We start from the raw sequence: 26,081 nt of genomic DNA on the forward strand, positions 1-26,081 counted from the left end.
AGTAGTAGGGATCATTGGCCCCAAACAGTAATATATTTTGCCACAGACAACAACAAATACCCATATGCATTCATTACACAGGCCATAATTTAAATCATTGTTCTGAAGCATTATAAGTCCTAGAGGTCCTAGGCAGTACCGCATCAGTGCGCCCTGACAGTAATTACAAGTGATCACCAGGTTGTAAGAAGCACAAATGGCACCAAACTGCAATCAGTATCAATGCCCAGAAACACTCTAATGAGGCTTGAGTGTCCAACACAGTACATGTATAAATGACCAAACGACCACACACAATATATGCATTGACAGCACTGGAGAGTAAAATGCACCAAGACCAAGGCAACGACATGCACCATTTGACTCCAATTATTTGAGATGGTGCTCACCTGCTGGCCCCATTTTCTATTCTTTCAATATCGTCATCGACGGTCCGGGTGGAGAGCCTATGCTTTGCAGGGTAGGAGTGGTGCGTGTTGATTGCTGCCATCTTTTTCCTTCACTTTCATACGTCATCCAAGTGGCACAAGAGCTTACTCGTCATGAGTTGACTTCCGTGAAATATCTGGCAATTCTAAAAACAGAATGAGAAAAAGCTGTCACCATCAACAAAAAGCTGCTTAATGACACAAAACCTGACCAAGGAAGTTTATTAAGTGAAGTCTGAAAGACATTTTAATATATATTCATAATCAACAACCGAGGTGCATCTGTGTTTTATCCTTATCTTCTTTTTGGATTCATGAACCAATAAATGTTAACTGATGTGCAGTAGAGAGATGAGAAAGTAAAGAGATAGAATAATAGTCACATATAGAGAGATTTATTTAGCGTGAAAAGATCACCACAACATAATTCTTTTAATTAAAAACAAAAACGGTTTATTGATTTGATTTTAATTACATTGGTGAGCGTACTTTTCACCATGACGCATTTCTAAATGTTTCAAGTGCACATTCAATGGAGTATGCTGCAGTCAGTGTATTAAATAGTAAGCCTGAATTTACATTCTATTTTCTCGGCCAATGGGAACAGCGAGTTGCATGCACCAGATTTAACTTTACAACAACAAAAAATACAACATTGTGTTGGTCAATCTACTACCTAGCAGAATCACAAGCTATCCACCTGTTTCTACAGTTTACCAGGAGGGGTTTTCTGTTGTTCAGACCCCCCCCCCACCACCCCCATATTTACTCCATGTTTGCAGTTAGTCTGCATTGTATAGACACTTAAACGCTGCCAGTATCTCAACCCCCAGGTGTCCTATGGATCCCTCACTTTTCTTCCCCATACAATGCCTTAGCTCTTTGCCCATGCACCCACATTCTTTCGCCATTTATCAGTCATAGCAGCCACCAATGCCCTTCAATAATTTGCCATTGTTAAGACCAATGGTAGGTCCATAAATCTATTCCCTGCCTTCCTGTGCTTTGGTCTGGGAAGCAGGCATAGTAGGCAAATCTCTGTGGAGTGTAGGTCTTTTCTAGCCAGTGTTCTTTTTCTAAATATTCTGTTACCTTCCTCCAAAGGATATTGCTGCATGCCATATGATAATTTGTTTCACTGGGATAGTAACAGCAGTTCTTGCTTCCTACCTAAGTATGAAATGTATACTTTGGCAGCTCGTGTGCTTATTGTGCAGGCAACTAAACTGCGTGTATTTTAATCTTGTATTCCGGGATACTGTCCGTGTGTATTCCAATGCCCTCTCCCATTCTCTGCCATTAAGGTCTCTCCTGAAGTTAACTTCCTACTTTGTTATGCTCTTCTGTAAGCCATGTTTACTCACATTCAACACTGATTTATATAACCAGGCCACCAGCTTGTGGCTTTCCCCCACCTTAAAGATGATCTGCAAATTCATCGGTTTGTGGTTCATTCGAGTTGGTTCCCCATCTATACCATAAGGCCCTCTTAATGGTCCCATATGTCAGAGGGTGGAAGCCAATATTCTTCCACCAGGATTGTCAAATGTCTCAGCTCCTATATTTATAGCAGTCTCCTACTGTAATTATGCAGACTGTCAAAATCACATCCCTGAAATAGTCCTGCATCTTGGGGAGACCCTTTAATGGTGTCGTGGGTACATATAATATTCTAAGGGATGTCTTTTTCACACATCTCCTCCAGCATCTCAGGGCAATTTCCACCAATCTAGGCAATTTGTTCATCACCTCGCATTACTTAAAAAAAATAAAATGCTATGATTGCTCCCTGGTTGCGTTCATTTCCCAGCACCCTCACATCTTGCACAACAAGAGCAGCGCCCTAGATAAGCTGCCCTGATCCTCTACTCCGGCAGCAAAGCCCTCAAGTAGACCCTGTGGCCATTTACCACTTTGTCGTGTGGTACATTTGTGTGGATTTGGGTCTGCTATTTCTACCGGAAGGGAGAAAAACATGCAGAATTGGAACTGGTATTTCCAAGTCCATGTGTTGTTTCCCATTCCTTTTTAAATACCTTTATGTGGGGATACTGGATGGAACCTGATATTCTGGGTCTCTAGTATTACTTCCCCCATAATGCAACCCACTTAATCTGTGCTTCCAAATAGTAAATCTGAAAATCTGGTGATCTCAGTCCCCTGTCAAGAACTGGTATTTAAAGGACCTTCATGTGAACCCTGGGTCTATCCTGTCTCCACTCATCTCAAAAGTACTTTTAATTCTCTAAACCATTTTAATAGCACCCAGCTTGGTAAACTGAGGAAGTAGTACACAAGTGTTGGTAATATCACCATTTTGGACTTACTATTTGCACCATTAGTAATAATTACAGGCTCTCCTAGAAGTCAATATTCACTGTCAGGTATCTCTGAGTGCTTCCCAAATTCCCAGCCCTTAGATCCGCTTCTAGGTAATATATCTTCACCCTCAAGATTCTCTTAGCATTTAGTATTCTAGGTCTGTACTTGCTCCAGAGATATCACTGAGTCGAAAGGATATGCACAGGTTTTGGACTAATTTGCTTTAATGGAGATAGTCTCCGAAATTTCTCATGGTATTGTACCACTGGTCCTACTCCTGAGTCCACATCTTTCAGAAACAATAGCATATCATCTACATATAGAAATATGACGTGTCTCATTTGCAAGTGCCATTCCCATTTCCCGCTCTTAGTTCTAACATTTTCATCAGATGGCCAAGGCAAAAAGCATGAGTGAAATTTGGCAACCTTTCGAAGTAACACAATAGATTTTTTAGGGTGTTTTGGTCAATCGACCTGTCCTCACTCTAGCCACTGCATTAGTATATAATAATGTTATTCTGTTTGATCCACTCGTTTAACCACTGCTATACACTTTATTATTGGGACATACTTAATTAAAAATACTTTCCTTGTTAAATTATGAAGCACATAATGTAATCTAAGTTGCATGAAGGTGTGTCCACCATGACAAAAGCTAGCCCCTCCTCAGCCCTTAGGGAGAAATGCGAGTCTTTAAGGTATTTCCAAAAGAAAGCAGTGCATGCATTGAGTAAACAAATAGGGAAAGGATGCGTCATAGTCCGGAGGCACGACCCATAAAATACAGCATGCACCTTCCTTTATTACACGATCGAATGATTTTCATGAGTAAAAGGTTGGCATATTGAAGCATTCTATGCAAGACATACGGCACAATCGCGCCTTTCTGTATTAGTTGTCATTCAAAAATTAGAGAGGGTGAAAGCATCCTTCACTGGCATCCACTGAAGAAACCTAAGAAGGTCGCTATAAGGTTGAGTTTCCTAAGACAAAGCAGGATCCCTTGGACCATCAAGGCTGATCCTGTCAAAACAATGTAAATAATCTCAATTATCTTTCAGGAATTACTAAATAATCATAATTACTATTTCTGACCATTCAAATATCTGGTATGAGGAGCAAGTGGTAGCAACCACTCTTCAACCTATGAATTAATTCCCAAATCCTCTTTCCATATTATACAAAAAGCGCCATATCAGGAACACTTAGATTCCCTTAAGGGGTTCCAAATATCTTTTATATCCATAATGATAAAACACGACACATCCTATTGCTAAACCAGCTGGATCTAGAGTACCACACCTGTTGCAGCATGGCTTTTGCGGTTGTCATCTCTTCCGGGTACTTTTCCCAAATGGTGATGCCACTTCCCCGTCTTTATAACTGGAGTTGCAGATACTAAACTGCAAGACCACAGACTGCATTGGACTAACTCCTTCTTTCATGTAGACCTTGAGACCCACTCTACAAGTTATTGGGAAGTAACTCTCTACACTCTGAATTTGCTCCCCACTCGTTTCTACGGCTTCACAACTCTATCTTACGTTTTCTACTTATTACCTCGACAGACTAAAACATTACAGTCTGAACCTATGACTATTTCTTTGGACCTTAAATTTGTAGGTTGGACATTTCTACATGATGGCACTTGTTTCAGTGTTCTATGGAGCACCTTCAATAAGGCTCCCCTCTAATGGAACATATTCATTCAGCTGGGCTCCTTTCAATACATTCTCTATATACAATTGCCCCTCAAGGTACTCGCAGCGCAGTGACAGCGTCATGATTGCTTCTCCAATTCCCAAGATATTTGTTTACCTATTCAGGTTACTTGGGTCTTCCCACTCCCTGAGATTATGTCAGTATGCTATCATATTCCCCATAGCACTGTGGCCACAATATACCCCATATATTTTACACAAAACTTGACTCCAGTTTGAACATAGCAGTAATTGATTATTCCTACCAACCCGGGCTATGTAGGACAACTCACATTTAATAGAATTATTGTTAGTAGACCCTCATATGTCCCACCTTGAGGAATATGGCATAACATAATGCTATATAACAATGTACAGCTGTTAATTTTCATTACTACCAAGCCTCCACCTTGATCCACTACCTTTACCGCTACAGTTATATAACCTTCAGACTCGTATTGAATACCTTACCTTCACGCATGTATAAAGACCATAAGATGCCCGAAGCATGTATGTTTTCCCCAGTGTAAATAAAGAAACTTGAGTGGGCCCCTCTACACAGTACATGGAGGGGCCGCCCACATTCCAGAGCCAATAAAGAGCTCTCAGGCCAAGGGCCCGCAGCTCATGCACAGTGCTGGATGTTGCCCACTGGAGCTCAGGGGGCCTGTCTGCATCGCAGGGGTTGCGGGGACTATTGTTATGCCACTAGTTAAGCCTTATATAGTGTGCTCACGATGAATTTAAGGATTTATTTGACTATGACAGTTCTTATGTCTTTACTCCTTTTAGATTTTTTTGAGTTTTTTTTCTGTATGCTTATTCTGTGACCATGCTGTTTGTCAAAACATTTCCAGCCTTGAAAAAGCCCTAGCGTCACAGGGCAAAGCACGTGTTGGCTGAGTGCTCGCTGCCTACTACTAGCAGTTTTGCTGCTTGACATGCATAATTGAAACTACTGTGAATATTTTATACTGAAAGGCTGAGTGTTTGTTGCCTAATATTAGCAAGTTTGCTATTGTACATCCGCATAAGAAACGTTTGTGCATATTTTGCAACTTCTAGACTGACTTGTGTCAATCAGTCTTTGATGAAAATTCATAAAATAAATGTCACTAAGTAATGAATCCTGACCATTTAAGCAATTACTAATGTCCTTGCTCAGACCAGTTTTCTGTCTTTTGAATGTGGCTGCAGCATCCTACCGCTACAACCGTGAATTATATCTAGGTTTAAGGTCTTTAACCTAGGTAAGTCTTACCTCCAGCCACTGAGCATATTTTCTCAGAATTGGGTATTATTGGAGACTGGATTTGGGCAAATTGCCCTTCCTTTTTAACATAAACTTTTTTACATTGTTCTTGGCGATATGAACTTTATTTGTCAAAAGCGTATTTTATTTTCTGAAAAATCTTTTTCAAAGATGGTCAACTATTTTTATTAATGATTAACGCCTTGAGCGAGGTATGTACTATGCTATTTTAATTTTAGTTGGTCTCTCGCATAAATATTGTTTTTAAAAAGTAAATAAAGCTGGGGAATGGGGATGGGAGAGAGGAAAGCAGTGCTCTCCTATGAGTGCCAAAGGATAAGTGAAAAAATAGTAATCTTGTAAGAAATTGGGTCATTAATTGAGGGAGGCAGTAGCATAACACAAAATGATGGGGCCCCCCTGCAAAATGTGTTGAGGGGCCCTTCGTTGCCCAGATCGCACAGATATTAATTGGTCTTGGGGTCCCACTGAAAGGATGGGATCCCCCTATGCTGCAAGTGGCCTGCTCAGGAAAGCAGAGTGATGTTCCCGAGCGTTTACCTATTTCTTAATCCATGCCATTGCAAGCATTCTGCAAGGCTGCGAGGGGGCCCTTTCAAAAACAAGCAATGCTGCCACCCCCCCACACTGAGGGGTCTGCAGGGGCCTACGTTACTCCTCTGGAGGGAGATGAGAACTGTTCACAAATACCAACCACAATCCAAGTCAGTGTGAACCGCCAAAGTCACTAAATTAACCTATGTTTAACCCTCTGGTCGCTTGACACAACAGCAGTTAGGCTCAACTTAGAAGCAATGTGTAAAGTATTTATGTGGCACACAAACAGTAATAAAGTAAAAGCACAGCGCCAAAATAATCTGAAACCAATTTAGAAGAAAAGAGTGCATTTAAATAAATAAAATGATACCAGAATGACAAAGATCCAATCAGTTAGGGATGTATAGCGCCTAAAAGCACAAAGTGCCACGTGCTGCCATCTGGGCGAGCTAGACAGGGGGAAAGTCATGAAAGTCACGAGTTCAGACTGACCATGAAGGAGCTGAAACTGTTACCTTCTCAAAGTCTGGTGTGAAGAGTCCAGTTGTGGAGGAGGAGGCCGTGAGGAGCAAGAAGAGCATCGTGGACGGTCATCACTGAAGTACGAAGAGCAGACATGGTGTTGTGGATGGCTGTTGCTGTAGCACGAAGTTCCAGTCGGGAGTCATGGACAGTCGTTGCTGGAACTTCGAGCTGGCGGTCACCGCAAGCTGTTGTTGCTGTAGCGCGAGGAACAAATCTCTCTTTGCCTGTCATCCCTAGCAGTCTCTAGTGCAAAGGCTCAGGTTCACCAGAGCTTCGCGCTGGTGGGCATCGCGGGTGCCAGAGTCTTACTGAAAACGGGCCCATTCTCAACTGCGAAGAGCCCAAAACCTCAGGAGTTCTCCTTTTCTTCACAGAGGAGTGCACTCTGATTCCAGCCAAGGGTCCAGGACCTTGGGAGGTGCATCTTGGGGATCAGTGACTCACTCTAACCGAGGCCAGCAGGGTTCGCACAGGTGCAGTTGCAGGTCCAGGCAGGTCCGAATGCAACAGGACAGTTGGGCAGGTGCAGGACAGCCTCTGGCGCATGTTGTGTTCCTGTAGTTCAGAAAAGGATGTCAGCCAACTAACCTTTGGAGTCACTCAGGTTGGCCTGGGATAAAGGGAGCAGGTCCAGGCTTTCTTCACAGAGAGGAGGGTAGGCCTCAAGCAGCAGGGAAGTCCTCTGGGGAACAAGGCAATTCTTCTTCTGTAGTTCACAGGTCCATTAGTTTACTGAAGAGGTCGTTCAGGAAGTCCAAAATTTATACCAGCCTATGAAGTGGGGTGAAATCCTGTCTACCCCCACATCTGGTTTTAGGAAGGTCTTCTCTTCTTGTGCCAAGGCTCCAAGAAGTCTGGGCTGACAAAAGACTGATGCCAGGTTTCTTTGTGTGTATGTTGCAGGCAACCCCTTGAAATATAAGTGTGGCAGGGAACAGCTCTGCCCCACACATCAGGGCAGGATGTCACAACCAAGCAACATCTAGTTTGCCTTTATCTCACTGGCAGGAATACACAAAGGTCAACTGCCAAGCTATTCACAGTCGTGATCCAGGACACAGGAAGAAGGTACCAAATTGTTAGGACAAGATAATGCCAACTTCCTGAAGTGTCATTTTCAGAATTGTGACTTAAAATCCGACTTTACCTTTAAAGAGGATTTTAAATTACAATGCATTTGAGTCCAAACTTGACATCTCTATCTGTTCCTAATCGAAGGTTAGCACTTATTAAATGTAATAAGTTAACCCATTTTTATCTAATGGGAGAGAAAGGTCTTATAACAGTGAAAAACAAATTTAGGTGTTGTTCACTACCAGGACATTTAAAACTTAAAAACACATAACCTACTTTTTAAATAGAATACACCCCGCCCTATAAGCTTTTTATGGCCTACATTAGGGGTGATTTTTATTTATTAAAAAGGATGGTTGAGGCTATAGGAAAGGGTCTATTATAACAAGTCAAATTGGCAATTTAAACTAAACTATAGGCTGTAATGGCAGGCCTGAGAAGTGTTTTAAAGTGCTACTTAAGTGGGTGACACAATGACTGCTGCAAGCCCACTAGTAGCATGTAATTAATAGGCCCTGGGCACAGGTAGTACCATATGCTAGGGAATAATAAGTACATTTAATATGCCAATCAGGTGAAAAACAATTTTACCATGTTGTAAGGGTGAGAGCATAAGTACTTTAGTCCTGGTTAGCAGTGGTCCTAATGTCAACAAAAATGAAATTCAGAAAACAGGAGGAGTAAAGGCAAAAATGTTGGGGGGTGAGGGTGAAGCAAGGGCCAAGTCCAACACACCTCATGTCAGCAGTGGAAGGATACAGGTCAACCATTCAGAAACATGGTAAAGCAGTTAAGCTTGAGTGGCAGGGCAAACACAAGAATACAGAGGAAATCCATCAGGCAAGAAGCAGCAAACTGAGATAGACAAAACAAAAACCCCAATGATGAGCAACAGACTGACTTAACCTTTTCAGTGCCCCGCCCTTTCCACACCCTGTGCCGGGCGTTTCATTAGCGGGCGGGGTTCATGACGAGATAGTCTCGTCATGGGCACAGCGCAACCGCGCTCCATGACGAGACTATCTCGTCATGTGCACTGAAGGGGTTAAATCCGTTCTATGCACATTGTGTTGTAGACAAGTTTTCATAAGACAGCTACATCTTTCTGTAGGTCGATGTAAAAAGCACAATGGATCAAAAATGTTGACAAACATCGCCTATAGATCTTATGTGGCTCTGGAGGGCATGGCAAATAAAATATCATATGCATCTATTACAAATCATCTTATGCAAATATTTATTTGTTGCTTCCAAGCAGTCAACTCAATGATGGCTCACCCTTTCATTTCTACAATGCTTTATTATAAGTGAAATCTATGAGTTTCCCAAAGTCCACAAAGCGTTGGCTCACGTAACATATTTACTTTCTTTTATATGCTCCTGGCATTTAATTATACACTCTGTTTTTGGTTCACGTTTTGTGTAAGCAGGCTCCAGAAAGTGCCTCAACTGTTTGTTTTAGGTGCATGGGACTGGGACCAGGGGTGTGCGATAGCGTCAAACAAGATGATGCACACTGTGTTTTGGGGATTATTGATAGTGTTCTGGGGATTATTGGTGGTGTTCTGGGGATTATTGATGGTGTTCTGGGGATTATTGATAGTGTTCTGAGGATTATTGATGGTGTTCTGGGACCATTGTTCTTATTTAGATAAAGGATAAATAATGAGTGTGTGAATTAATTGAATTAGGGGTGCAGGGGTTTGGTTTGGTAAATTCATTTTGCAAATCACTTTTGATGGGGATATATTTATTCAATGTTTGTATGAACTGAGATGACAAAATTGTATGAAGGGTTATTAAGAGAATTAATATGAATTATGGAATGACATATTACAGTATGTGCCATAGATCGTACTGATACTTAAGAAGAGAGAAGAATTAGAGGTTGAACTGGAGTATTTTTGTATGTTTATTGTTTCAATATCCCTGCTTTGACCTGAAAATATAAATTGGGGTTTATTAATGGCTGACCTGTTTTCTGTTGTTTTCGGAAAGAGGTATGCTCCATCTTGTTAATGAACTCTCTTATGTCTCCCTTAAAGCCTTCCCCCTTGAGTAGGACATGGTTGGGATCAGGTGTGGAGTTAGGATCTTGTACAATTTTACTGTATAATAATCATTAAGATTGCTGTCTACACAGTCTATGTGTGACCGGTAGGCCATTCTTTTCCTCACTTAACTGGTTTCAGGTCTCCTTCATAGGCTTGTGTGAACTGGCTTTGAACACATTTGTATCATAGTGGCAACTGTACATCCACAAAGTGCCTGTTCACATTTGAGAACATTTGGCAGATAGTTCGCTCCATCTGGCTGCCATTTGATTGCTCTAATACCCGTTTCCTCAGGTCTTCCTAAAAATGAGTCTTTGCATCTGATTAGAGTCCACTGAACTTGATTTATCCTTAAAAGGCAGGTGAAGGTAACGATTTTTTAAAATCATTCACAGTCTTCAATTATTACTACTAGTACCATATTAAAACCTTCAGAACTCTTAAGAAAAACATGGAATTACATCTGGACAGACTTACTACTGGATCACAACATATGCATTAGGGAAGCGAAAATTAAATTCCTCTGTTTTTAAACTTTTAGATAACTGGTACTCACCCCCATCACTACTTTTTAAAGCGGGTTTTATTTATCATTTTCAATGTTGGTGGCTATCTACCAAACTGGATTGTGACTTGCTACATATATGATGGATCTGTCCAGATTTGTAAACACACCGGCGGGGTATTTGGAACGGACTATCACACACTATTGGACTTCAACATTCCGCCCTTAGTTCACTTAGCGATTTTACATTATATGTCACACATCCTTGGCCTGTGTGTGCGCACACATACAGATGGGTCGCAAGATCCATGGCTAGATCCAAAATCACTGAATAACGACTAATGGTTGGCTAAACTGTCATGGATAACCCATTGTGAAGATATATACAAAATCAATGATAAACCATGTTTTCACTCAAATATATGGTCCCTTCCATAGTGAGTGAGATGACAGAAATGTCACATATACCCGACACATATGGTAAATAAGGTGCTTCTTGAAGAAACCCAAATTTAAGTTTAAGATGCATTACACTTGTCTTATTCCATGACCTTGTTGTAGCGGGATGTACAAGCTGAACTTGAGCGGAGGAACCTTTATCCTGGGCTAAGGTGGAACATCAACAAATCAACAATACACCAATAACCATGAAGCACAACCGGACGCGTAAGGATGACAGAGTGGTAGAGTTGCAAACCATAGAGGTTTGTTAGCAGATTAGCAAAGTTACAAATTCAACTCCTTCAGACGCAATCAAAAGTAAATGAACATTCTTTTAGTATTTTGGTTAGTATAATTAAAAGAGATTCAAATATAGTAAATACAAAGACAGACTGTTTAGGGTTGTCATATCCTAATCAAATAAGTTTGGATTCTCATGAAGGGAAGATTCCCTAATATTATAAGCTAAGAAGTCAAAGGAATGAGGGAGAAACATAAGGTGTCAGCAAACAGCGCTTCTAAAAGGCAGAATCAAGTGAGGATTCAGTCAGGTAAATATGAAAGGATTTTCTCAGGAGTTTAACTCTTTGAGAAAGAACAAATTAGGACATTTAGTCTCTTAAAAGTAGAAAGGAGCATCTGAATCTAACTACCTCAGCAATACACAATTAAAACAAATAATCCTTGACAGTTTGCAACACTCCCCACGGTTCTCAGGGAGAGGTGTCCAATCAGAATCGAGATGAAGCCATGTTATAATTTCATGATAACATGGCTTCACCCTTATTCCCAGCCAACCGCACAATGGAAGTTTTCAGCTGTATGGCCTTCAAGAGGTCTATCATAACATTCCATGCACAGGGGTGGAAATTCACGATTTACTGTCTACAGAACACAAATTGATAACATTTCTCACAGAAAGCAGAACATTTAATTAGCTCAAGCTATTGTAGCTTGGCTCCTGAAATGAGCCAAAAAGAGACAAAATACAGCCACAAAAATGCATTGATGTATTAGCATGTCGGTTGAACTGAAGCCTGCATTAATTATGGCTAGCATGAACATACTTTAACTATGGTCAACTATAATATGAAAATCACACTGAATATGTGTATATGATGTGCAAATTAGTATATGTTAAGCAACATTAACATTACACATTCTTCTCAGGCCTCAGAGATGTTGTCATTAAATCTAGGACTGAAAAGATAGAAAAACCTATTCATAATGGAATTTATGATTAAGAGAAGTAGTATACTCCTGTAGTACTACTTCATGTATTATTAAAGACCTTTGGGAATTGGCCCCAAACCATTTAAAATGGGAAAACTCCGGGAATATCCATAAATATTTAGTATAGAGAAAAGGACTGTACCCTCTTTGCACTTTTACTACTAGTAGAGAGTTGGACATTTGGTGGAAATTCACTAAAGCATTTATGAGTACAGGCAGTAGTCCCCCAATAATGAAACTTCCTATATTCATGTATTCCTTTGTGAAGTGGCCCCATAATGCGCGCTGCTTCGGTATATCTCGGACAGGAGGTTACGGGGAGACATTTGATTAAATAAAATTGGGACTAGAAAACACCTGCAAAGTCATTTGCAATATAATTGACTAGCTATTTCTTATTGCCCTCCAGATAGATTACCCAGTTTTTAACATATATTTATGTACAAATTCACACATTTATGTAAAAATTTAATATATAATGTGATTTAAGTTCCCATTTGTATGGAAAATATATTCTATTTCAACTTGTCTTATTCCTCCTGCAGTTACTTTTGATGAATATTCCCTCAGACCACTATACATCATGAAACTCCACATTGAAAGCTGTACTCATTTTTTGGACAATTTTATATATTGCGAACTTGACCCAAAATACATTAGACTGCTTTACAGGAGAACAGATTACGTGCACATCTTTTAGGCACAGTAAAATGAAGTGATTTACCCTGAATCACATGATGCTGAGAGAAGGCTAAGATTTGAACCTGGTTCTCAATCCCAAAGTTGGAAGCACTATTTGTTAATTCACACCTCCTCCCTCATAAGTAACAGAAATATACCGGGGTCTCTAGGCAGTGTCTGCAGGTGATGTACCTCAATATAATCCCACCACAATTCTCAATGTTGTTACTTATTGCTGTTGATACGGCCTAATTTATTAATGTATATTCTTGCTGTCCTTGTGACACATTTTTACTTTCCTAATAAATAAATATTGTGAAACAAACCAGGGAACTCTATCTAGGCAACATAGCCAAACGCAGACTTATATGTTTGAATGTTTGCATAACTTTACTGTGTCCTACCGACTCACTCACAGTATGTGACAGCTGTTTAGCCAAAGATCACCAGTACTTTGAACAAAATGAAAATCCCTTTTCAGTATATCCAAAGGAGGTCAAAGACATCCATTCTTATTTGTTGACAGTACTGTAAACCACACCAAATGATTAAGGCATCTACAGGCACATGCATCATCATAGGGTTTTGCGATTCCTCAATAGCGATTATTAAGGAATCGCAATTAAGGAATAGCAAAACCCTATGCATGTAGGAATCGCTAAAGAAATAGCGATTCCCACAAATTCCTTAATTGCGACTAGCAAATTGCGAGTCGCAATTAAGGAATGTCTTCCCATTCATTCCTATGGGCCTCCAGGCCCATAGGAATGAATTAGAGATTGCGGGAGCAATTTGTGAGTACCAGTAGGTACTCGCAAATTGCTCCCGCAATTTCGATGGTGCAAGGGTGTCAAAATGACACCCTATTGCACCCATGTATGTTCACTCTGCACAAATGTTGCATACACACATGCTTTAAGGGCATGTGTGTGGGCAACATGAAACTTAGAAAAATGCAAATAAGTGCATTTTTCTAAGTTTTCGCAAATTACCATGAGGTCCAGCCTCATGGTAATTTGCTCACGCTAATAGCGAAATCGCTATTTTTTTAAACTGTAATGCATTGCATTTAAGGAATCTCAATTAGGGATTCCTTAAATGCAATCGCTATTGAAGGAATCCCAATTTTGAGATTCCTTAAATAGCGATTTTTGCATTTGGGATGATGCATCCCAAATGCAAAAATACCGGGAGCAAAGGGTCAGATTCTGAGAATCTGCCCGTTTGCGACCGGTATTTTGCTTGATGCATGTGCCTGCTAGATCCTCTCTCTCAATCTCTCTCTCTCTCTCTCTCTCTCTCTCTCTCTCTCTCTCTCTCTCTCGCTCTCTCTCTCTCTCTCTCTCTCTCTCTCTCTCTATATATATATATATATATATATATATATATATGGAAGATTATGTACAACCCTCCATAGAAAACCGACGGCGGGTAACTCCGTCTTGCATTCCAACAGCTGCCATATGGATAAACTTATCCAAAGTATCCTGTATGGTGAGCTGTTGAGAATCAAGAGGACTTGCACCCGAGAGTGCGATTTTCAATCAGCAGCAGTTGAAAGTACAGTTAGATTTTACACAGGAGGATACTCAGAAGCCAATTTACGTAGCGCTAGATGCAAGGTAGATACCAAGGACAGAATGGAATTAATAAGTGGACCTTCTGGAACTAAACAGAAGAAAGAGCAAGCCAGACTGTCCTCAAACATGGATTGCAGAATGATTACCAACTATTCTAGCAGCCATAATGACCTCAGACAAATATTGAGGAAAAATTGGCATATTCTCAGATCCGATCCGGCTATAGGAGAAGATCTGACAAAAGCACCTCAATTGTCATTCAGAAAGGCCAGATCTTTACAAGATCATCTGGTCCACAGCCATCATTCTCCACAAAAAAAGGATTTATGTCTAGGTCCAGTAAAAGGTTTCCACCCATGCAGGAAGTGCAAGGCGTGCAAAAATAGTGACAAGACCCTAGTGTATGAGGTTCCAGGTCTAACGACCCCCAAGAAAATTGAAAAATTCATGAATTGCAATACATCACATACGGTGTACTGTTTAATTTGTCCATGTGGACTCAGGTACATCGGGAGCACCATACACCCCACCAAGATCAGGATCTTGGAACATTTGCAAGCCATCACCACAAGTGACGTTAATTATCCAGTGGCCCGCCATCTCAAAAGTCACCATAGCAGTAACAGGGATCACGTACCTATGAGTATCCGAGGAGGCGATAGGTTACTCAAACTCCGCAGACTTGAGTCCCGGTATATAATTGATTTACAAACTAAAATACCTCAGGGCCACAATAGCGGTGAGGAACTGGCTGTTTATCTATAATCAACAGAACACAAATAATAGGTTAGGAGTACATCACTGTGCACAAGGTTCTGTAATAATTGTCATCTACCTTGTATGCATTAATTATGTGGCCAACCAGGGTGTGCTGGTTATTAATCCCCCCTTAACATTTTCAATTCCTTTGTAGTAGCCTCTTTGTATCATGATTGTTTGGTCTCTTAATTGCCCCATGTTAGGTTGCTTTTTTGGTGGGTTTTCCTTTCTTTTCTTTGTGGCTCTATTTTTAGTTCACAAGGTTAAGTCAGGTAGAGCATGTTTTTCAAAGGATTATATGCTTTAAGAGGTGATAATAATTGTTGTAGTAGAATGAGACAGGAGCCAGCCCATCTTGGGCTTCATTGTGATTGTAAAACATCATTACGGTTTTGCCTGTTTTTTAATGTCTACTAAAATCAGGGACTGTACAAAAGTGATAGCTCATACAGGGCGAAAAATTCTTATTAAGCTTTGAATTAAGTTTCTGTCTATTTGTATATATGTATACATCTATGCAGCTGATGAAATGTTTTCATTGATATTGAACTTGCATAATGATTTCTGGTGCATGTTTAAAGATGGACGAAATTTGTTTCAATACCCATCTGCCAAGTCCCTCGTTTGTGTTTTGCAACCTGGAGCTAAACGACCAATCAATGTCCAGTAATTGATTTAAATAACATTGTCTCGGGACGCCGTGTAAAATTGAAAAAGGCAGTCGCCGAAATGCGTCTTTTTGTGTTTATTTGACCCATTAAATCGGGTTACGAATTCCCCGTGAGTGCAGTACTTTTGTACTTCGTAGCGGTGATATATATATATATATATATTCACTTAAAAAACCATAGGTTTCACACACGTTATAGTTAGGAATTAGCATTTAAAAAACCTTGCAAATTCACTGAAAAAACCATAGGTTTCACACATGTTATAGTTAGCTGGACATTTCACTCGTAAAAAACCATTGAAATTCCCCCGTTATAGTTAGTTCAGCTAAATATAACTCGCGCTACCGCAATCCACTGCTGATGACGTCACACATTACATCACTGATGACATCATCCAGTGAATATGTGCCTTTCTGAAAAATAAATATTTTTTATATATGTATATCTAAAGGTTAATGGAAGAATAAATGGGTAAATAAGTGTCTAAATGGATGTTTTTTTTTGTAAAATTAATTGTATAACTGACTTATTAACAGTATCTTAGTGAATACAGTGATGTAATATGTGACGTCATCAGCAGTGGATTTTGGGGTCCAAGAAGTCGCAGATTTATTGAGTAGCCTCCCCGCTGGTAAAGCGCCGGGCTTGGATAAACTTCCTGGCGATCTTTTTAAAAATGAGCCGCAAGTTTGGGCCCCCTACTTAACGGCACTATTTAACGCAATCCTCAAGGGTATGGCAATTCCCACCACATGGTACGGAGCAGAGATAGTCCCAGTCTACTAAAAAGGCTCCCCTTTACTTCCTGGGAACTATAGGCCGATTAGTCTTATAGACGTCTCTCAAAAAATCTTTGCTCGATTGATTCTAGACCGACTTAAAGACTGGATGGAGGAATTCTCCATCCTTAGTCCCTACCAGGCCGGGTTCAGGAAAAATGTTTCTACGGTGGACCAAATTTTTCGCCTCATGCTTTTACATTGGAAGACTGTACAGGTTGAGGCTGGTTCACTATATACTGTGTTTGTAGACCTGCGGGCGGCCTTTGACCTGGTTCCCAGATCAAAATTATGGTCTGTTCTAGCAAACTTGGGTGTTCCTGCCCCTCTGCTGAATATGATAATTCGCCTTCACAAGGGAAATTATGCACAAGTTAGATGTGGGAAGTATGGGGCACTAACATCGAGATTTGCTGTAGAAAAAGGAGTCAGGCAAGGTTGTGTCCTGGCTCCTACTCTTTTTTGTCTCTATGTTAATGGAGCCTTCTCGTACCTAGATAAGGTTATTAATAGTGATGCCCCCAAACTTGATCGCAATAGGGTTCCGGCGATAATGTTCGCAGATGATACCTGTTGGAAACAGCCCACTCCCACTCCGCAGGGTGGTGGTGGACTCCCCGAACACACGGTGGTAGCTTGGCTCGAGTGGTCAGGAAACAGGCGCAGTGCTAAGCATACAATATACCCATACAATAACCATGCGTGCATCCGTTCCAAAAACGACTCTACACCGTAAAAATTATGAAAATATGCTTTCTTTATCTTTCTTCTCTTAGTTGCTGATTGGGAAAATAAATAAGTCAATCACAATATATACATTCTTAAATAGAGCAGGTCAAATAAATATTTGCTGTTTGATGAAATAAATAGGGGTGATCATAAATAACAGGGCATAAATACAAGTGCAATATATACAGACAATTAAATACTTTGAGGCAATAAATACTGTACCAATAAATATTGTACACCATCCAGTCCTGTGGACCTATAAATATAGTGCAGCAATAAATAGATAAAAATTCAATAAATACAGTACCCCCAATAAATAATTAAAAGTATACAGCAACACTCATGTAATCAGATGACACTTCAATTCTTAAGGGCTGATTTGGCCCAGGCACAGCTTGTAGGGTTGTGGAAGGCTTGAGGGGGACTACTCCCTGGCTGGGACAAGGCTGAGGCCTAAGCTGAGGTAGATCAAAGGGGGGAATACCAGTGCCCTGGCTTTCTCTCTCCACACAACCTCTCTAGGTTAGTCCCAGTTCACCCCAGGCACAGTCAGGTTGGTTTCAGCACCTCCCTAGCCCCTTAGAGTAGTCTCTCAGGTCTCCACAGGGCCTTAGGCGCCCTCTACTCCACTTACTGCCCTTTTTCTGATGTTCCGACGCCGCTGGAGTCGTGTCGACGCCGTGAGGCGGTTCCGGTTCGGTCTCGGCGGCCTCGGCACAATGTCAGTTCTTTGACGACGCCGGCAGGCGGTTCCGGTCCGATGTCGGCGGCCTCGGTTCGATCTCGACCTCCGATTCGACGGCGTCGGGCAGTCTCTTCACGATGTCGACTTCGGGCGGCTCCGGTCCGATGGCGCTCTCGGCTCCGAAGACGTCGGCCGGCCTGGCCTCGATGTCGACTTCCGGCGACTCCGGGGTGCGATCCTCACCCCCGACCTCCGGTGCTCCTCCTCACAGGCTCCGGGCGACTCCGGAGTGCGATCCTCACTCCCGACCTCCGGTGCTCCTCTACCTCGGTCTCCGACGACTCCGGAGGGCGGACTTCACTCCTCCGATGACGCCGCTCGCTCGACCTCGGTTCACTTCCTCCTCGACCTCTGGTATCCCTCACGACCTCCGTCGGCGCCCTCTCACGACCTCAGGCGGCTCCGGGTACGACGTCTGCTACTTCAGTCAGCGCCGCTTCTCCACCTCGGGCTCCAGGTCTTCAGGCTACTCGACGCCGGACTCCAGGGAAACCAGTTCTCAGGTCAGAATCTTGCTGTTTTCTTGGTTCTAAGGCCTGTTCCTGCTGTCCAGGTCCTTAGGATAAGTTTCCTTTGTCTTCTTCCCACACAGGGCTATAGGCTGGGATCCATCAGTAGGGACAAGTATCAAGGGTGGGTTTATGGACCCCACTCCAGGCACAAGTTTCCACCCCTGCTGCTTCACTCCTTCCTCCTTCACTGTTGTGCTCCTCTCTCTTCACCAGTCAGGTGCCAACTGCCAGCTCCAACTGCCAACTGCCTCTCTTATCCTCCCAACATTCTAAACCGCCTCCAACTGTCACAGAGTTCTGGAATCTCCTGGAATGTTCTGGAAGGTGCTGGTAGGTTCCAGTGGATGCTGGTGATGTCACAGGTGGCCACCATTTTGTGCTCCAGGCCCTCAGACAGAAGTTTCAGGGGTAGCTAAAATGGCTCCCTGAATCTGTAGCAACACGAAAAAGTCTGGTGGTTCCCAAAAAGGAAAAATTCAAACAGGGTTTGAGGCAAAAGTGGGACAAAATAAATAATGATGAGGAGGGACCACCCAAAGGGCTGACAGGTCTAACACGCGTCCCCCCCAGCTGAAAGTGGGGAGAGCTACCCAACCCCTTGGGAGTTCTCATCACTAAGGCGGAAATACCTTGAGAGACCGTCTGCATTGGCGTGGTCCACTCCAGGCCGATGTTCCACCTGAAAGTCCATCCCCTGTAGGGAAATAGACCACCTCAACAACTTGGGATTCTCCCCCTTCATTTGCATCAGCCAACGAAGGGGTCGGTGGTCGGTCTGAACTAGGAAGTGCGAGCCAAACAGGTATGGCCGCAGCTTCTTCAGAGCCCATACCACTGCAAAGGCTTCACGCTCTATTGCACTCCACTTCTGTTCCCTGGGAAGTAGTCTCCGGGATAGGAAGACCACGGGTTGATCCAGACCCTCTTCGTTGAGTTGCGATAACACTGCCCCAATGCCATGTTCTGATGCATCTGTCTGGACAATGAACTTCTTGGAAAAGTCTGGGGCCCTTAAGACCGGGGCCTCGCACATGGCTTTCTTCAATTTCTCAAAGGCTTGCTGACAAGCCTCCGTCCAGACTACCCGTCGAGGTTGTTTCTTGGACGTGAGCTCCGTGAGGGGGGCGACGATGGTACCGTACCCCTTCACGAAGCGGCGGTAGTATCCCGTGAGGCCCAAAAATGCTCGGACCTCAGTCTGTGTCTTGGGGGGTTCCCAGGCCATGATGGCCTCGATCTTCGCCTGGAGGGGTTGCACCGCTCCCCTACCCACCAAGTGTCCAAGGTACACTACCGACCCCTGCCCGATCTGGCACTTGCTGGCCTTGATCGTCAATCCAGCTTGTCTCAGGGCCTGGAGAACAGCTTGCAGGTGACGCAAGTGATCCTCCCAGCTGTTACTGAAGACGGCTATGTCATCCAGATAAGCAGCAGAGAAACTCTCCATTCCGGTGAGGATCTGGTTTACCAGGCGCTGAAACGTGGCAGGTGCGTTCTTGAGCCCAAAGGGCATCACACAGAACTGGTAGTGGCCATTGGGCGTGGAGAAGGCTGACCTTTCCCTTGCTCCATCAGTCAACGAGATCTGCCAGTACCCCGAAGTAAGGTCAAAGGTACTTAGATATTGGGCAGCTCCCAGCCGGTCAATCAATTCATCCGCCCTAGGGATCGGATGAGCATCAGTTTTTGTCACTGAATTCAGTCCCCGGTAGTCCACACAGAACCTCAGTTCTGGTTGGGCACCCGGTGGTGCAGCTTTCGGTACTAACACCACCGGACTAGACCAGGGGCTGCTAGAAGGTTCAATCACTCCTAGCTCCAGCATCTTAGTGACCTCACTATGAATGCTGGCCTTCACCTTGTCTGACATCCGGTAGATCTTGGACTTCACAGGTGGGCTGTCTCCTGTGTCCACGTCATGGACGCACAGGTGAGTCCTACCCGGGACAAGGGAGAACAACGAAGAGTACTGCCCCAGGACCTGGCGACAGTCCTCCTGCTGTTCAGGAGTTAGAGATGGGGAGAGAATCACTCCCTCCACCGACCCATCCTTTTCTTGAGACGCAAACAGATCAGGGAGAGGCTCGCTTTCCACGTCCTCTCCTCCATCAGTCACCATCATCAAGATGACTTCGGGCCTCTCGTGGTGGGGTTTGAGGCGGTTGGCATGCAGCACCCGCAGGGGCTGACGAGGGGTCTTCAGGTCCACCAAGTAGGTAGCCTTACCCTTCTTCTCCAACACCTCAAAGGGTCCTGACCAGCGATCCTGGAGGGCACTAAGCTCTCCGGGTTCGATCACCCACACCTTCTGGCCAGGCTCCAACTCCACCGGGTGAGCGTTGTGGTCATACCACGCCTTCATCACTGCTTGGCTGGCTTCCAAGTTGTCAGAAGCTTGCTTCCACAACTTAGCCATTTGGCTCCGGAAGGCCAGCATGTAGCTCACCACATCCTGGGGGAGCTTTCTGGGAGTTCTTTCCCATCCGTCTCTCACCAGGTTAAGAGGTCCACGTACAGGGTGCCCATACAGAAGCTCGAAGGGGCTGAAGCCCACTCCCTTCTGTGGCACTTCCCTGTAGGAAAAAAGTAAACAGGGTAGGAGGACGTCCCATTTCCTCCGCAGGCTTTCAGGCAGACTTCTGATCATGCCTTTTAAGGTTTTGTTAAACCTTTCCACCAGACCATTGGTCTGGGGGTGGTAAGGAGTGGTGAACCGGTATGTCACTCCACACTCCTTCCACATGGCCCGCATGTACGCTGACATGAAGTTGGTCCCCCTGTCGGACACAACTTCCTTGGGAAAACCCACTCGGGTAAAGATTCCCATCAGGGCCCTAGCCACAACAGGTGCTGTTATGGTCCTCAGAGGTATTGCCTCTGGGTACCGTGTGGCATGATCCACCAGAACCAGGATAAACCTGTGACCAGCTGTAGTCGGTGGATCTAACGGACCCACAATGTCGATGCCCACCCTTTCAAAGGGGGTGCTAACGACAGGAAGTGGTTCCAGGGGAGCTTTCAGCTTCACCCCTGTTTTCCCACTGGCTTGGCAAGACACACATGTCCGGCAGTAGGTATCGGACGACACTTTCATCTGAGGCCAATAAAAGTGTGGGACAAGACGGGCGAAGGTCTTGTCTTGCCCCAGGTGTCCTGCCAATGGTATCTCGTGAGCCAACTCTAAAAGGAAGGCTCGATAACGTTGAGGAACTACCAAGGCTCGTGACGATCCATGTAGGGGTGCCTTGGGTTCACTGTAGAGGAGGCCATCCTCCCAGTAAACACTGTAGTTCCCTTCAACGTTCCCTGCTGCCTGGGCTTCGGCCTGTCGCCTCAGCCCCTCAAGGGTAGGGCACTCCCTCTGGCCCTGGCAGAATTCCTCCCTGGACGGGCCTCCCTCCACGTGCCACTCGGCCGGGATGGGTAGGTCCTCCAGGTTGGTAACGTCCCCCTCCGCAGACTCCTGGTCCACCACCTCCGGTGGCCTATCCGTCCTACGGGGTGGAGACGCCGAGGCAGGCTCCTCCTGTCCTCGGTTCTTCCCTTGACTGGCAGCTGGCTGGGCCTTTGTTCCAGGCTCCAGCCGGAATGAACTCCCTCTTCGGGTAGTCTCGGACCTTGTGCTAACACAGGCCCAGTCAGGTGTACCCAGCATCTCGGTGTGAGTCCGGTATTCCACCTCCTTCCAAGCGTTGTGCTCCATGTCATTGCCCAGCAGACAATCGACTGGCACGGCAGGGCTTACGGCAACTCGAAGTGAACCTGCAACCCCCCCCCCATTCAAAGGGAACCTCGGCCACTGGATAGTGACCTGTTCTGCCGTCAGCCATCGCGGCTGGGTGGAGTACATCGGGAATTACCTGCTCTGGAGACACCAGTTGGCTACGCACCATAGTCATACTGGCTCCTGTGTCTCTCAGAGCCTCCCCTCTTTGGCCGTTGATGGTGATCCACTGCCCATACTTTGCGGTATTTGCGGGCACCTGGATCTTGGGAACCATCTCCCGTTCTCCCAGGGACACTAGAGTGACACCCGCCCACTCCCTTCCCTTAGTTAAGGGCATCTCCTCCCCGAGCACTACACTAGCTACTCCGGGGGGCTTTCCTTCAGTGGGAGGGGGTGATCGTTTCTGACACTTCGGATCTCCTTTATAGTGTCCAACGCCACCGCACTCGTAGCAATGGACAACCCTTGGCTGCTGACTCTGGCCAGGATTAGGGTTTCTGGGTGGGTTAGCCTTAGAGGTGAATCCTGTTCCCTTCCCTTGGAAGTTATTTTGGGGGCCTTTGGAGAACTCCTTTTTCTTTTCCCCTCCCTCTTTCTTCTGGGGGGCGCCCTGTCCGGCCTTTTGAGTATCCCCTCCAGTCCCCCTTGTGGACAGCCGGGTACTAGCCCAAATGTCCGCCTCCTCAGCAAGCTTCCGGGGACTGGTCAGCTTGCTATCCACCAGGTGTTGCCGCAGTTCAGGGAAACATTTCTCGAGTAGGTGTTCCTTCAGTACTAGGTCAAACAGCTCCTCGTAGTTCCTTACTTCACTGCCCTGAATCCAACCTTCCAGTGCCTTCTTTGCATAGTCCAGGAAGTCCACCCAATTCTGTGTGCCCAGCTTGTGACTACCCCTGAACTTCTGTCTGTACTTTTCAGGTGTTAGTCCAAACTTTCTGATGAGCGCCAGTTTCATGGTGGGGTAGTGGGTCTGCTCATCCTCTTCGAGGGCCAATAAAGCATCCCTACCAGCTGGAGGCATGTACCTATACAATCCTCCTCCCCAATACTTCACTGGAACCCCATGGGCCCTCAACGAGACCTCATAGGCTGCTAGCCACTTGGCGATGTCGTCACCCGCCCCATAGCTAGCTACTATGTCCTTTGGCAGGTAAGGTTTGGATTCCCTGGTGACCTCTTGGTTTTGGCTGCCACCATTAGGAACAGTTGGTGCTCCAATTCTTAGGATCTGAAGCTCTATCTCTTTCAGTCTTATCTCATGAGCCATCCTCTCTTTCTCCGTCTCATGAGCCAACCTCTGTTCCTCCTTCTCCTTCTCCAGCTTTGCTAAATCCCATGTGAGCTGTCTGTTCTCTCTCCGATCTGCTAACTCCACGCTGGATAAGCCCCCGCTAGAGACAGTGCTGCCCTTCCTAGAAAGTGTCCTGGGCCCTGCTGACAGGTTCCCCACCTCAGGTTGGTACATCTCAGCCCCCTCGGGGTTAGGCTCTCCATCCCTGTCTTCCTCCTCAGCCTTGCTTTCTCGGCGTGCCTCCCCCCAAGCCCTTAAGCTGGTTTGGAGTGCACCCTTCTTTGCTCCTGGGGGACAGTACACCCCCTCCCGCTGGCAAAACTCCCTGAGTTGGGCCACAGTGTACGTTTCTAAATCTTCCAGTACAAACTCCATCTTGCCCACTCAGGTTAGAGGACAGGTTTTGTGCAGTAACAATGTAGGGTGGTACCTTTAGTAATACCTCCTCCCACCACCAGAGTAAATTTGGAAAAAACAAAAACCCACAATTTGGAAGGCCGCTGTGAGAAAACTCCCGGTGTAGGCCTATGGACTACCCACAGTTATTGTTGAGTATATGTAGGCACAGCTCTATCCCACCGCTGAACACCAATTTATGTTGGAAACAGCCCACTCCCACTCCGCAGGGTGGTGGTGGACTCCCCGAACACACGGTGGTAGCTTGGCTCGAGTGGTCAGGAAACAGGCGCAGTGCTAAGCATACAATATACCCATACAATAACCATGCGTGCATCCGTTCCAAAAACGACTCTACACCGTAAAAATTATGAAAATATGCTTTCTTTATCTTTCTTCTCTTAGTTGCTGATTGGGAAAATAAATAAGTCAATCACAATATATACATTCTTAAATAGAGCAGGTCAAATAAATATTTGCTGTTTGATGAAATAAATAGGGGTGATCATAAATAACAGGGCATAAATACAAGTGCAATATATACAGACAATTAAATACTTTGAGGCAATAAATACTGTACCAATAAATATTGTACACCATCCAGTCCTGTGGACCTATAAATATAGTGCAGCAATAAATAGATAAAAATTCAATAAATACAGTACCCCCAATAAATAATTAAAAGTATACAGCAACACTCATGTAATCAGATGACACTTCAATTCTTAAGGGCTGATTTGGCCCAGGCACAGCTTGTAGGGTTGTGGAAGGCTTGAGGGGGACTACTCCCTGGCTGGGACAAGGCTGAGGCCTAAGCTGAGGTAGATCAAAGGGGGGAATACCAGTGCCCTGGCTTTCTCTCTCCACACAACCTCTCTAGGTTAGTCCCAGTTCACCCCAGGCACAGTCAGGTTGGTTTCAGCACCTCCCTAGCCCCTTAGAGTAGTCTCTCAGGTCTCCACAGGGCCTTAGGCGCCCTCTACTCCACTTACTGCCCTTTTTCTGATGTTCCGACGCCGCTGGAGTCGTGTCGACGCCGTGAGGCGGTTCCGGTTCGGTCTCGGCGGCCTCGGCACAATGTCAGTTCTTTGACGACGCCGGCAGGCGGTTCCGGTCCGATGTCGGCGGCCTCGGTTCGATCTCGACCTCCGATTCGACGGCGTCGGGCAGTCTCTTCACGATGTCGACTTCGGGCGGCTCCGGTCCGATGGCGCTCTCGGCTCCGAAGACGTCGGCCGGCCTGGCCTCGATGTCGACTTCCGGCGACTCCGGGGTGCGATCCTCACCCCCGACCTCCGGTGCTCCTCCTCACAGGCTCCAGGCGACTCCGGAGTGCGATCCTCACTCCCGACCTCCGGTGCTCCTCTACCTCGGTCTCCGACGACTCCGGAGGGCGGACTTCACTCCTCCGATGACGCCGCTCGCTCGACCTCGGTTCACTTCCTCCTCGACCTCTGGTATCCCTCACGACCTCCGTCGGCGCCCTCTCACGACCTCAGGCGGCTCCGGGTACGACGTCTGCTACTTCAGTCAGCGCCGCTTCTCCACCTCGGGCTCCAGGTCTTCAGGCTACTCGACGCCGGACTCCAGGGAAACCAGTTCTCAGGTCAGAATCTTGCTGTTTTCTTGGTTCTAAGGCCTGTTCCTGCTGTCCAGGTCCTTAGGATAAGTTTCCTTTGTCTTCTTCCCACACAGGGCTATAGGCTGGGATCCATCAGTAGGGACAAGTATCAAGGGTGGGTTTATGGACCCCACTCCAGGCACAAGTTTCCACCCCTGCTGCTTCACTCCTTCCTCCTTCACTGTTGTGCTCCTCTCTCTTCACCAGTCAGGTGCCAACTGCCAGCTCCAACTGCCAACTGCCTCTCTTATCCTCCCAACATTCTAAACCGCCTCCAACTGTCACAGAGTTCTGGAATCTCCTGGAATGTTCTGGAAGGTGCTGGTAGGTTCCAGTGGATGCTGGTGATGTCACAGGTGGCCACCATTTTGTGCTCCAGGCCCTCAGACAGAAGTTTCAGGGGTAGCTAAAATGGCTCCCTGAATCTGTAGCAACACGAAAAAGTCTGGTGGTTCCCAAAAAGGAAAAATTCAAACAGGGTTTGAGGCAAAAGTGG

General features: G+C 45.1%; 1 protein-coding gene across 1 annotated transcript in view; it reads right to left on the minus strand.

Annotated features, from left to right (window-relative positions):
- CNGA3 (cyclic nucleotide gated channel subunit alpha 3) overlaps positions 1 to 26,081 on the minus strand; it is a 286,141-nt gene that overhangs the window by 175,726 nt on the left and 84,334 nt on the right. Inside the window, exon 2 of the mRNA XM_085620531.1 lies at positions 390 to 574. Coding sequence (XP_085476657.1) covers positions 390 to 490 — 101 coding nt within the window. The 5' untranslated portion in view covers positions 491 to 574. The remainder of the gene's footprint in view (positions 1 to 389; positions 575 to 26,081) is intronic.

The sequence above is a fragment of the Triturus cristatus genome, chromosome 8 (genome assembly GCF_964204655.1).
Source record: "Triturus cristatus chromosome 8, aTriCri1.1, whole genome shotgun sequence".
Lineage (NCBI taxonomy): Eukaryota > Metazoa > Chordata > Amphibia > Caudata > Salamandridae > Triturus > Triturus cristatus.